At 39.0% G+C, this 13965-nt stretch overlaps 1 protein-coding gene across 1 annotated transcript in view; it reads right to left on the reverse strand.

Annotated features, from left to right (window-relative positions):
* The window catches only part of LOC149250193 (ARM repeat superfamily protein), a 289306-nt gene that overhangs the window by 238609 nt on the left and 36732 nt on the right, over positions 1 to 13965 (reverse strand). The window contains exons 4-5 of the mRNA XM_089458935.1: positions 6043 to 6153; positions 5829 to 5903 (exon numbers count right to left, since the gene is read on the reverse strand). Coding sequence (XP_089315061.1) covers positions 5829 to 5903; positions 6043 to 6153 — 186 coding nt within the window. The remainder of the gene's footprint in view (positions 1 to 5828; positions 5904 to 6042; positions 6154 to 13965) is intronic.

Genomic DNA, 13965 nt, shown 5'->3' on the forward strand with positions numbered 1-13965 from the left:
TGTAGTTCTGCTTGCTATGCGACTACTTCTAAATCTTCATGATAAAATTGTAACTGCTACGGTAATTGTAAAATGCTTGATGGCCCAAATTCTTCTATTCTTGCTTGCTAGATGATAAGATGATTGTTTCCAACCTTTCGTAATAAGATGCAACTAACTATGTAGACTCCATTTCTTCCAATGTTATATGCTTCTTTCCATGACACCATAATTTGTAAATCCCAAGACTATTCTACAAATGTAACTACAACTACTACTCTAACTGCCATCTTTTGTATGAAAACAAATTGCTTGCAAACTTTGTAATAGTTGAGTCCTTCAATAATAGAGGTCCTTATGGTCTTCAATCTTTGGTTTTTTCTAACCTTCTTCATCTTTTGCAATGTGAGCTTCACTAATCTCTTTCCTCTTGTTCTTCTTCTTGTTCTTAGGATCTTTGGGAAAATTTATTTTATAATGTCCATATTCATTGCAACCAAAGTATTGCACTTTAGACATGTCTCGACTTCCATGTGGTTGATTGTTGTTGTTGTTGTTGTTGTTGTATCTACGACGAGGTTCAAATCTTCCAAACTTCTTCCTTGATCTAGCAACAAAAGCCTGAGCATTCTCAATATTGGCTTCAGTGTCATCCTTTGCTTTCAATCTTGCTTCTTCTAGAACACATTGTGCCCAAAGTTCTTCAAATGTTGGAGTTTATTTTCTTGCATAGATGCTACTTATAAAACCACTCCAATCTGGAGGTAGAGCATTGAGTACGAAAGTAATTAATTATGAATCTAATATGACTTCTCCAAGCCCTTGAAGTTGATCCTTCAACTTTGAAATTTTCATAAGATACGAAGGCACATCTTCATCTTTTGATAAGCTTACTCTATAAAGTTGATTCCTTAGAGAGATTTTTGACCTGTAGTATTGACAGAATATAATTTCACCAATTTGTCATAGACTCCTTTGGATGTGGACAAATCTAAAACAAAGGGGGTGAGGTGATCCTTGATAGACTCAAAGAGGATTCTTTGAGCCCTAATATCTCCCTTATTGTATTTGGCCACTTCTTGAGCCTTACTTTGGTTTGGAGCTAGAACTTTATCCAAAACGAAATCCATAACTTCATTTTCTATGAGAACTAAATCAATTATTTTCTTCCAAGCCTTGAAATTAGAGGCTCCATCGAGCTTGTTGCCTTCCTTACAGATAGATCCCATTAGACTAGGAGTTTGAGACATAGAATGTAGTAAAGTACTTGTCAAAGGAGAGTAGGCTGATATAAGATTCTTTCCAAGAATATTGATGATGCTTCAAAGATGTTCTTGAGTAATGGCTTCTATAGAGATCTCTCCAAGCTACTATGGTGACTTCTTTAATGATGAGTGATAAATGAGCAAGAGCTTGTTGATGATATCTTCAAGAGAGAGAGATGATGATCCTCTTGTTTCCTTCCTTTTGTCCTCGAGTATGGTCGTTGCAAATGGTGTCCTCCAAAGAGTGAGATGATTGTTGTAGAAGTATCTTCAAATGTGCTAGCAAAAGTGATCTTCAAGCTGCCCTTCCTTCATCTTAGCTCTGATACCATGTTGAGAAATCAATATGCTTGTAGATTAAAGTAGATTTCTTTTACTTGATAATTACTTGTGAATGTTGTTGGCCTTTTATTACTTATATTATCTTCTCTTCATCAAGCAATTACCAAAAAAATTAGAAAACATAAAGAACACAAAGATGTAGGCTCCAAGCCAGGGCAAAACCCCACAAGGGGGAAAACCCAACAAATCCTCTTCTTATAGAATCATATCAAAGTGAGATATCCAAGACCCAAAAACCAAGACCAAGACTGCCACAAAAGCCCCAAGTCAGCCCTCCTTCAAGCCTTCTTCAACCAAGTCAACGTTGGTCAGCGCTCTCAAATCTGGTCAAATATTAGAGTTTGGCCCTGATTCGGATCTACAATTTTCAGACCTGTAATTTCCCATAGTAACCCCAGAACCTTCGCACGTGTGAGCATAAATAGGGAAAAAATAATGATTTTTCTCTATTTTGACCTTTGCTCTCTCTCCTTGACTTTTGCTCTTTCGCCATTGACTTTCGTTGATTTTTCTTTTTCTTCTTGGCAGAGAAATCGAAGTGATGATTTGGTGATCAAATGAGGTTGAGCTGCCTTCTATTTATACATGTCCATGAGGTCGAATAGGTGCCTCTTTTGGTCGACTTGTCCAGGAGAGCCGACTTAATCCTGTGGATGAAAAAGTTGACTTTTTGACTCAAAGAAAAATGATTTTTCTTTTTCTTACAATTAGTCCAAATAGGACTTGGACTCAACAATATTTCTTTGACTCGTGACAAATTTTCGTTTAACTCAAATAAACCTACAAGCGTGAAGAACATGCTTTGACGAGAAAAATAAAATAATAATAATATTTTTTTCTTCTTTTGTTTTTACATGAAATACATATAGATACAAGTACAATGATAATTATGAAGACCGAGCCTAGTTACATTTGCACCACATTTCTCCCGCTTAAACACAAATCACTCTAGCTGAGTTGTGCTCTATCATGGGAGAATCCTCTTGCCACAAAATTTGCTTCATTCTTCCCGATGCTTCCATCTGTTGCTTGAGCCTTGGCAACCTTCACAATGTACCTGCAACCCTCATTAGGAGGTCATGGAAGAAATGATTATAACCAAGCAAAAGATACAGAGACAAGAGGCTATCTAACAGTAAAACAATAATAATCAAGGAAGAGAGATATAAAGTACTTATCTTTTGAGGATTGTATGGAATTGTCAACTCCCTCTTAATCCTTGCCTTCTAGCAAAAATCATTGAAATCCATCAGCAAACTCATCATCCCCATCCTCATCATCAGCATGTTGCTTTCCTTTCCTTTATGGCATGAGTTAGGGTTTCTTTTTCTAGTTCCAAGATTTTATCTACAAACCCTAGGGTTTTCTTATCCAAGACTTTCAGTTCTTCCAAGAAGGGTTCATAGCACAAGTGTTATGACTTCTCTTGCTCTGTGTGAGAGCCTTTCTTCTCAACTCCTTTGTCTATGGAGTAACTTTCTTGAATCAAATCAAATTGATCAAATCCCAAATGCTTGAAGAAAAACTTTTCCATATACTAATATGTGCTAGCAACAACCAGAATCAAGCAATGGCACCCTAGCACTAGCAACATCTCAACCACTAGAATCATAATCACGACACTACAATGCAAGGCATCTTCTGCATACTTGACAAGAGCCCTTAGTCATACAGGATATTTCCACAGTAGTACAAGGTTCATATTATATGGCATTAGTATTCTAGAGACTTAGATTTCTGCATCTTCAAAAAACAACACTCTGCTTTTGCAGTATAATACAACCAAAGGAAATATCCCTACACAAGTCCATACAAAAAAACTTCAATCCAACATATCACACTTAAAGATGCCAAACGATCTCGGCACAAGTGTATGGAACACACTTGGTCCATCCCCCTTAGCAGGCCTTATCTTGCCTTTAGGCCTTATCAAACTTTGAACCATAATCCAAATTCAAAACTGTGATGATGTCATTACTTCAAGACAGCTTATATGCTACAAAACAACAGGTGTACATTCATTGGTTGTGAGGCAGTGACCTTACAACATCTTTCTACAGTACACGAGTACCTGAATAACAGTATGCAAAACCCTTATTCATACTTTTCAGGTCTTCTAGGGTTTACAAACCCTAAGACAAATAAGATCATCAAATATGTCATGTGCAAATTTTCTTGCTGTAGACAATACAGATGGGACAGTTCATCATAAGACAAGAATGTGCCATGGAGTCCCATGCCTCTGCATATGAGATGAAGTTGTCAACAAGGTGATGTTATCAGTCAAACAAGGAATGCTCCATCTGGTCCAAGCAAATGTATAATGATCCTTTGTTAGGCTTGTAATCTACCTCTTTGTTGACTAGTATCATAAAACAAAATATTGCAGGTAAATAAGGAATGCTTCATAAAATATAAGATGCTTCAATATCTTCCATATCAACCAAGGCAAACAAACAATCTTCAGTTTGCATGAGCATGTGATACTTGAAATGGTTCTTCACAGATATTGAAAACACTTCACACTTATCAACCATGAACTGTTATTGCCATTTTGCAAGATTGGGCACAAATCTGGGTGCAAAACATGCGGTCTAGATCCAGAGCTCAGAAGATTCTAGATCTCCTTCCATTGTGAATATTCCCCTTTAAGCAATGAAATAAGATCTTGAGTTTTTCTCTTCCTCTCAATACAACTCTAATGAAAAAAATCAAAAGTTTAGCAATATAGTTTTGACTTCAATAAGGCATTAGTCAAATCCCACCTTAACTTACAAGAGAGGCTCCTTTCCATGACTTTTTGCAAATAAACTTCAGCAGACCTCTTACACAGAAGACAACTTTGCTGGCTTTTCCATTGAATGAGGCGCTTTGGACTTCACCTACAGAGGTTCCTCTGACTCTGATGCTTGAACTGCGGCCTGTTTCAGTCTCTAACTGCGGCCTTTTCTTATTGTCAAGGTTTTTCTTCAACATACTTTAGGATTTTGACCTTCAAGAAATAAATAGAAACTCGGCTTTTCAGTGTAGCAGATGGGTAGCTTGATTTACTTCTCGGGCAGAATTCCTTAAACAGAAATCAACTGACTGTGGATTCTTCTTAAGGATCTCGGCTTTCTTCATCATAAGGATGTGATTGATGATGAGAGGGGCCAATGATTGATGATGTGATTGATTGATTGAAACAAGCTGACTTGGCTTCTTCAAGGCTGCTCTTTCACCCCCGGTCTGATACCATGTTGATTTTTCAAGACTTTCTAATCTGACAATTACTTCTAATGATTCTTTATCCAATTCTTCTTGTGTCACATTTTTCATTAAAAAATTATACATACAAAATCTCAACAGCAAAACAATAATGACAGTAGGATCATGAAGAGATAGGCAAGCACAAGAAACACAAATTTTACCATGGGAAAACGCTCTTCTAGGGAAAAACCCAGCAAACATTTCTTAGAGAAATTATCCAATTCAACAAGAGATACAATCTGATATTTTCAGTCAAAATAAAGTCAAACAACCAGCAACAAAACCGAGATCAAAGCTGGTCAAACTGTCCACAAGCCTAACCAAACTGCTGCTCAAAAAGTTTCAGTCAACTCTGGTCAACTAGGCTGAATTTCGGCCTCCTGCTCCTCCAAAGAAAATTTGATCTGCTGCCCAACAAAATGCCCAAAAAAACTTCGGCCTCTCTCCACACATGCGAAATCAGACTGAGGTCAAAACAGAGACAAGATAACTCAGTCAACACTGGACTGTTCTGGTCAACTTCAGTATCCTCTTTCTCTCTCTCCTTTGGATAGATGAACAGAAGAATATGTTTGAGGTGTGATCCGAATTAGAGCCTTGAGAAGGAGGACGAGTAGCCTCTATATAGTCATCTCATGAGCCCGAATAGGTATGTCTTTTGGGGCTGGCCAACTTGTACTTCCTTGGAGGGTCGACTTGACTTTTGGAGACAATTTAAATTCAAAATTTCTTCTTTTATATTTCTTTTAGGGACCGACTTGGAGCAGCTAGGAATACCAACTGCGGTTACAAAATTCAACAGTTTCTGCCTCAAACAGGACTGTAATTATTGGTTTCTTATCATTTTTAAGGTGCAAGGTTCATAACAAATTCAGAGTATTATAGGAAAATTTGAACTTATCTTTACTCATATGGATAAAACAGAGAAAGGTATGCACAGTGCAAGCATAAAACAAACAGGTATCAAAAGAAGAAAGAGGACACGTTACTCACAGCCAAGTGAAAGCACTTGCAGAGAGTCAGTAGTACATGTACATTCTCCACCGCAATGCCCTTGAATGCCACTGCCTGTAAACAGAACAGATCCCAGTCAAAAACAGAAACGTCCATGCATAGGTGGAAAATTCTAAACAAAATAAAGTAAAAATAGTTGCCCTTTATTTCTCAATCCAAAATAGTGAGTACATGCATTTAAAGTGAGCATTACCTGTTCTACAAAATGATGAAAAATTCCATATGAAGGAACAAGGACCTCCTTTGCTATCAGCTCCAATTGTTCAGGGACAGGTTCCCTTGCCACCTTTGGGTTCAAGAAGTACTACAAGAAAGGAAACTACCATAATAAGATTGAGAGTTGTTACATAACATCCCTTTTACCAATCCATCTTAATCCCTCAGGTACCAGTATATTAATGCAAGCAGTAACTGTAATGGGCATCATAACTACAAATCCACTTAGCAAAAGGAAGCATTACAACCAGCAATTTCTGAAAATAATTACAGTATTCAAATGCATCTACACCACATACTTTTTTCTACAGCATGACATCTGATTATGGGTGAAAAGAGAAACTTCTAAAGCCTACAATGACACTTATTCCAAAACATCATCGTGCCCAGCATGGGTTACTTTCACTTTATTAACCTTTTATTCTATCATTTGTATTATACTTTAGTCCAATTGTTCATCCAAATATGAGATTAGAAAATAACTAACAAATCAACACATGATAAAAATGCAAGGAAATAAAACCGCTAAAGTAAGAAAAGTAACATGAAGAAATGTTATTAAACAATAATCTCATAAAATTTTCGCTATATTTACCAAGTAGCCACTTATTCATATGCAAACTCTAGCATACACTAGACATCTCCCTTGGCCATGTCTAATTGTACAATACCCCAACCTTCAATCAAAGGAAAAACACAACCACAAAAGCGCCCTATAGAGAACCAATTTTGTCTCGAACAAGGATTTGACTTTTGAAGAGGATCTAGTAACACAAAATGCTAAAAAAATTAAATAAAGAATGCAAGCCACTTCCTTTGGAGTAGCTCATCCTCTTTCAAAGAAAAGGTAAACATAACCATTCCATTGTTCACTAAGGCATTCTTATTCTCCCTAATTCTCCTGCAAATGGGATGATTATTCATCTACAAATGGGATGCTTATTCTACTTAATCTACACCCTTACGATGCTTGAGTGGCCTTCTTTGTTCACCTGGCTTCCTCTCAAACATCCTATATTGAAGAGGGTCGACAAATACAATAGTTAAAGACTTGGGTAAAACACATACAGGTCCCCGTTCTTCTAATTGGCTTCTTGAAGTTCTCCTTGTCTATTGCAAACTGCTCAAAAAAAGGATTAGGTGTTTACAGTGTACACTCCATATAGCCTTATAGGAAATATTGAAAGTTCTCCCAAACAACAAAGTATAGCCACACAAAGTCAATTTGAGAAAATAAAGAAGTTAATTGGTAAATAGCATATCAAAAATCATACATCAAGAGAAAATTATATTATGACATCAAGAATGCAATTCACTTCCTTTGGAGCAGTTCATCCCCTTCCAAAGTGAGGCTAAACATAACCATTCCATTTTTCACTATGGAACAAGCTAAGACTGATTCATCTACAAATGGGGTGCTTAGTCTCCTTGATCTACACCTCTAATATGCTTGACTAGCCCTCTTCATATCCTTCTTTGCTTCATTTTATCCTAGTTTTAGCTTTGGCATCTTCTAGGAGTTGTGTTTGCACTCCCACATTGTATTCGTATTGGATGTATCCTTCAATCCCATTGACCTAATTTTCTGGTCATTTGTTAAACATTAATAAAATTATCTTATCTTATCCTATCTTATCTCAAATATCCTATCTTGAAGAGGGTTGATAAATAGCCTATACTAATAGTTAAAGATTTGTGGAACACGCATACAAGTTCCCATTCTTCCAAGTTGGGTTCTTGAAGTTTTCCTTGTCTTAAAAGGAATTTAGATGTCTATACTCCATATAGGAAACACTAAAAGTTCCCTAAGACAACAAAGAAAAATCACATAGAGTCAAATTTGGAAAATAAAGTAGATAACTAGTAAATAACATATCAAACTTCATACAATAAGAGAAAATTTTATTATTATAAATCAAGGCAGAAAAATCAATGCTAGTAATATTAAGAACTATAAATCATAGAGAATATATTGCACAGGGTTGTCAAATATCTTGTAATGTCCCAAACGAATAAAATTTGGAACAAACCCTTCACACAAAATTTCTACTCATAAACAGATGATTGCCATGTAAAATATAACAGATAACATGCATGCAATTCCATAACACGATAAGCATAAACAATCTCAACTTTATTATAATATATAAACTGGGGTTTTACATGCTGGAATAACAAAATCGTTGAGATAGTTGGCCTCAATAGATCTACAATAATGCCTCAATGGGCCTCCCAAAACAAACTGAAAATCAAATCACTACAACCTGTGAACCCTGAATGGATCCACCAAGGGAAGAGATGGGTGCTCGCCCACTCTCATTGAATCACCCGAGGGTTTCCGTCCCAAAGCTACTACTGGAGTAGGGAACCATGTTCTCAACCTCTCATACAAGAAACAATACCAAATCCAAGATGTTCTCCAATGGTCTCCTCCTCTTTTATAGATTTGATGGACTCCTCTAGAACCTTCTATTTTATTATTATTTTAATCATGGAGCACTTTTCCCTCTTTTATTTCAATTAAAATATTCTTTTTAATGCGGGAAAGGGGTAAATTGGCCACCATGTCTCCTCAAGTCACTGAAACTCATATCTAACCATCCCATCCTGTAGATCTTCTCGTTCCGGTTCCAACGAGCTATTACACTGAGGTGTTCCATCAATTAATCTCCCTGGAATGCCACCTTGAGCATAATTAATTAAGTTATGCCCAATAATAACGTTGATTTTTGAAAGTTGTCGAAATGCGACAGAACGAAAGGCAAATTGTGTAGATGATGGAATATGCCAAGCGAATGCCATCAAATCCCATAAAAACTCCTCAAAACTCCATCGGGACCCCTAATGACATAAACCTACTCCACTGACCTAGCCATCTCCTGCCCTGGAAATCCACCCTAGTTGTACTATGAAGAAGAATAAAAATGGGGACATGACAGTCCTCCCACCCCAAGATTGCTTGCCCTCAAGCAATCCAAATCTATGGACCGATTTGGTGGCCTAACATAACTAAGACCCAATGCCCAGATCCCATGCAAACCACTGGTCCACGTCATGCCTCCAAGCTATCGAAACATGACTAGATCCTCCAATACTTGGATCCCATGTCCATCTCTGACTCAACCTGCTACTAGTAGATCCACTTGGATCCCAATGCCACCAAGAAGGAGCATCAATGCTCCACGGCTCCTGTTTTGCTATAACTCCGACTGTGAATGTTGCTCCATCCACCGCGTACCAACTCATCACCTTTGTCCAATCCAACCCTTGGAAGAGATCAAGGTCAATCCCATCATGTTGATGTCGTGTTGAAATATTGATGAGTGGCCAGCCCACATCTTGCTACCAACTGAAGCATGTGATATCCCTCACCTCTAAGGGCTCCTACAATACAATGCCTCTAACTAAAAATGATACTCCATCAGTAGGGTACCAACTCATGATCTCTCGCCAATCCAATGCATGGACTCCTGTGCAAGGAATACATCTACTATGCTGATATTGGTCCATGCTCAACTCCTGATGCTCTACCTGGACAATCAAAACATGTCCAAGAAATCCTGGCTCTCCCCTTCTAATAGGAAAAAGTGGGAAAACTGTGTTGCAAGCCCTGTCTATGAACTCCTGGAAAGGGTTGTTGCCTGAATATGTTGCAACTTTACTAGCTGCCACTACATCTGTTTGCACCTCATCAATGGGTAGACCCAAAGATGGATGCACTGCCACCTCCAACAGCTCTTGCCGTCTACCAGACTCCTGCAAGACTACCCTATCAATCTCCAACATCTCCTGAGGACAAGTGTCTGCAAATACTGCCTCCCTAGAGGCTGCCTGCACATCTGTCTACTCCACTCCAATGGTTGGCCCCAAGGGTGTCTACTCATCCTCCATCATGGGCTCAACATGAGCCACTAGCTAACTCTCCAACATCGGCCCATCCCACACACTATGTGTGTCATATATCTCATGCTCCTCTATGTGCTCCCAATGTTGAATCATCAATCGGTCATCTACTCCCGGATCTCCTTCCCTCCTGGGAACAATCAGCTGCTCGTCATACTCCTCTACCACACATGGATGCCATCTGGCCTACTAACATCAACTCCACATGACTGCCCGCGCTCCTCAAATGTATCATCGTATGAACACATGGACTCATCCAAAGAAGAATCCTCACCTTGAAAGTCAGAAGGAATCTCCTCCTGCTCTACCTCTGTCATCTCCTCAGCGTCACTCAAGCATGAGTGGTCAAGTCCCCAAGGTCCTTTGCAGATGAAGCAAAGTCCCTTCCTCCTCAGCTCATTCTTGTTGCACGATCCCCCAAACCTGTGTAGCTCCTCTCTAGTCAATTGTCTCTGGAACAACCCAATGTTTTGCTCAACCAACCTTTTGGCTAGCTCATAAGCAGCAAGTGAGACCAGCTACTCTCTCCTCCAGACAGATAACAGTCGAGACTGCAAATACCAACAAGTGGCATCACGGCCTCTCATGCATGATGACAAGATGGACTGCATGTGTGCTATGACTATGTCAGGATGATGTTTCCTAATGCTGAAGAAGCATTGGAACATTTGATCCTACAGATGGTTTGATTTTGAAGAAACATTGGAACATCTGATGTTTCCAAAGGTAGAGCTTGCTCTGTTGTCCAAGTCCTGAAAAGTCTTTGTTATCAACCTGAAAATCCTCCTCATAACATTATCATTGAATGGAGGTGTGGGCGCGATCAACCTCATAATGTTACTGAGACATGATGCAACCGGATGTTTGACCCCTTCACAAGGTTCTTCCAAGAACTTGGTCTGTATTAAGGCTAGCATGGCCGGTTTCAAAGCCCACATCAACTTCTTCCCCTCTAACTGACCCACTTTGGAAAGGAGGGCATCTAGTTCATCAAGTTTGAAGAGAGATTTCCATGTGACCCTCATGTGCATCAAATTTGTCCCAAGTGCAAGGATCTTGTGTCCAATCTGTGGCTCCTTTTGCAAATCGCTTGGTTGTCCATGGGTAAGAATGGCATGGATCTCTTTTGAGAAAGGTTTGTTGGCCAATTTTGTTTTCTGCTCTATGTTACAGTTCATGGAGGGACTACTATGTTGATGCAAGGTTTGTTGGCCAATTTTGTTTTCTGCTCTATGTTGCAGTTCATGGAGGGACTGCTATGTTGGTGCATGAGATGTTTTAAATACTCCATTGTTACAAGGCTTATGGCAATAGTGGCATACAAGGAAGCTACAGTAATTTAAGACTAGTCATTAACAAGCTAAGGACCCATAAAATTCTAAGTTTATAGAGATGGGCAGTTGGTTCACAAGTGTTGTAGGTGTTCTCTCGGGCATTTAACTTCAACAAGTGTACATAGTGGACAGTAGGCAAAGCTTCCAGTGATTTCAATGATTCAGAAAATACACATAATGCTGGCAAGTTCTACTATTCAGAATTTGGCAAGTTTATGGACAAAACTACATAGGACTCAAGGGAACAACCAAGGGAATGCTTTGACATATTATGTCAAATAGCAAGAAGGCAACCATTTCTTCAATTATTTAGAAAGAAAACAATAAATATTACTTGAATAATGAACTTAGAACCTGGAGCTCCTCTGCAGCAATAATACGACTCCTTCCTTTGATGCTCTGGAAAATTATAAGAAGATTGTCCACCCAAGCCTAGTACTCAATCAATATGCCAAACTGCTACAACATCCTTCAAAACTAAGACCTGTTGTTATGTTGCTCCACTCTTGATGCCTTGATCATTGCTTCAATTGATGGATGGCAGAACGTTTATGTGCATGTATTTATGAATATCAGTACCACAGTAGTATGTTCAGCTCCAAAAAGGATTTGAGCCCAACAAGTGACCCCCACATCCAATTTACGCACAACCTTCGTTGAGACTCCTCGTTCAGCAAGGCGAAGGGAAAATGGGCGGCCCTTTGAGGATGGGATTCGACCCACAGTCACTCCGAGGAAGTATTAAACTCAGCCCAATAGACTGATGAACAACTGCCTTCTTCCAGAAATACGACCAGCAAGGAAATGTGATCTTCACAGGTGTGATTTCTACCCTCTGCAATAGCATTAACGGAGAAACTCGTGCTATCAAGGAGATGAGGAACGCGGCTAGAGGGAGAGAAAGAACTCGGCCCTCTAGCAACTTGACCTTTGTTATAGTGAGGAAATTTTATCTTTAATCAAGGAAACTCGCCCACAGGAAACTCATTCAGCAAGTTGGCAAATGACTTGGGCTTGAATTTCTTCGCAAACTCAGCAGTTTGTCCCACATGAGAGAGTATTCAACCCACCAAATCAAATGTGGCCTTCTACTAGATGTAATCCCAACGCTCACACCGCAAACACAACTTCAGCTTCAAAAATGGCAACTCCTGCAAATGAATTATCAGTTCCTTGACAAAACATTGAATATTCAATGGAACTCGGTCTCAGGCTCAGTGATTGCATGAACGTCAACCCGTCGCAGCTTCTTGATATAGAACTCACTTTGTTGCGTTGTTTTCCACAGGCCTGCAACCACGTTTCTGGATCCTACGTTCTCACGCATCTGTGCTCTATTGACTTTCCCTTGCGACGACCCAGCAAATAAATGTTGATTGGCATTATTCAGTTCTGGCGATTCATCTCTTGACTAAGTAGCCACTGACTGTTCCTCCTTACGCATACATCCATTGACCTGCTAGTGGAATGGCGGATCTAGCTCGGCCCTCTGAAACTCACACCTAGTCAATGCAATAGGTAATTTGGCTTAACATTGATCCGGAACCATGCACAGCTTCTTCTCACACATTTTTTTCAGAGGTCAGCATTCACGCGTTTTGTATATGAATCGACTAAATCAATGCGCACATACATGCAATTTGCTCAGGCACACATTTTATTCTCAGGCCATTTCTTTGACAGCGCATGCACCAAGTTCAACGTTCTTCGAATCAAATTCTCAGCGCATAGACAGTTCAGCTACTCGACAGGTTGATAATCACGTTCCCATCGAACGTGAATCCGCCGCACGAGATTTAATAAAATCCACACGACGTGCCTTTGTCCCACTCATCAGACTGTCAACAATTAGTTGACAGATTTGGGGAAAATTTTGAATCTATATTTGTCATGATCCCTTGATTGCGTTGCACATATCAAAATAGTGCAAGGCATTCTGGTGACTCCTGTTCGTGATGGGGGAAACGCCTCACGAACCCTTCTTCTGCAATGTAAATTTGCTCAATTTATTTGATATAGATCGGCTCTAGTGGTTTGCTACCGAGGCAGTCGACAGTACAACTCAGCTACTTCAAACATACAGACGGCTCTTTCAAATTAATACTTTACAGCCCCACTTTCAATTGATGGCTCCACTTTCAACTGCGGATTTTTGGATTTTTAAAGAAAAAAATGTAATTCGTGCCCCCTCTGGAAACATTGAAAATTTTGCCAATAAAATATTTGGCCTCCTCATATGAAATTCGATCTTTTCCCCATATTTATAAAAAAAAAAATCTTCTGCAACAAAATAATGACTAGCAAAATAATATTAGCTTCACCCCTTTCAAAAGTAACCCCACAAACTTAGCTCAAAATCCATTTTGCAAATAAACCTAAAACCATTGAACCATAATAGCGGCAACTAAAAATTGAAAACCCGCAGGCCGCAGGCTGAGCCAAGCTCGAAGCTCTGATACCACTATAATGTCCCAAACGAAGAAAATTTGGAACAAACCCTTCACATAAAATTTCTACTCATAAACAGATGATTGCCATATAAAATATAACAGATAAAATGCATGCAATTCCATAACACGATAAGCAAAAACAATCTCAGCTTTATTATAATATATAAACTGGGGTTTTACATGCTGGAATAACAAAATAGCTGAGATAGTTGG

Source organism: Pinus tabuliformis, chromosome 7 (genome assembly GCF_031772625.1).
Source record: "Pinus tabuliformis cultivar Carrire ecotype Pingquan chromosome 7, CPIR1, whole genome shotgun sequence".
In the NCBI taxonomy this organism is placed as follows: domain Eukaryota; kingdom Viridiplantae; phylum Streptophyta; class Pinopsida; order Pinales; family Pinaceae; genus Pinus; species Pinus tabuliformis.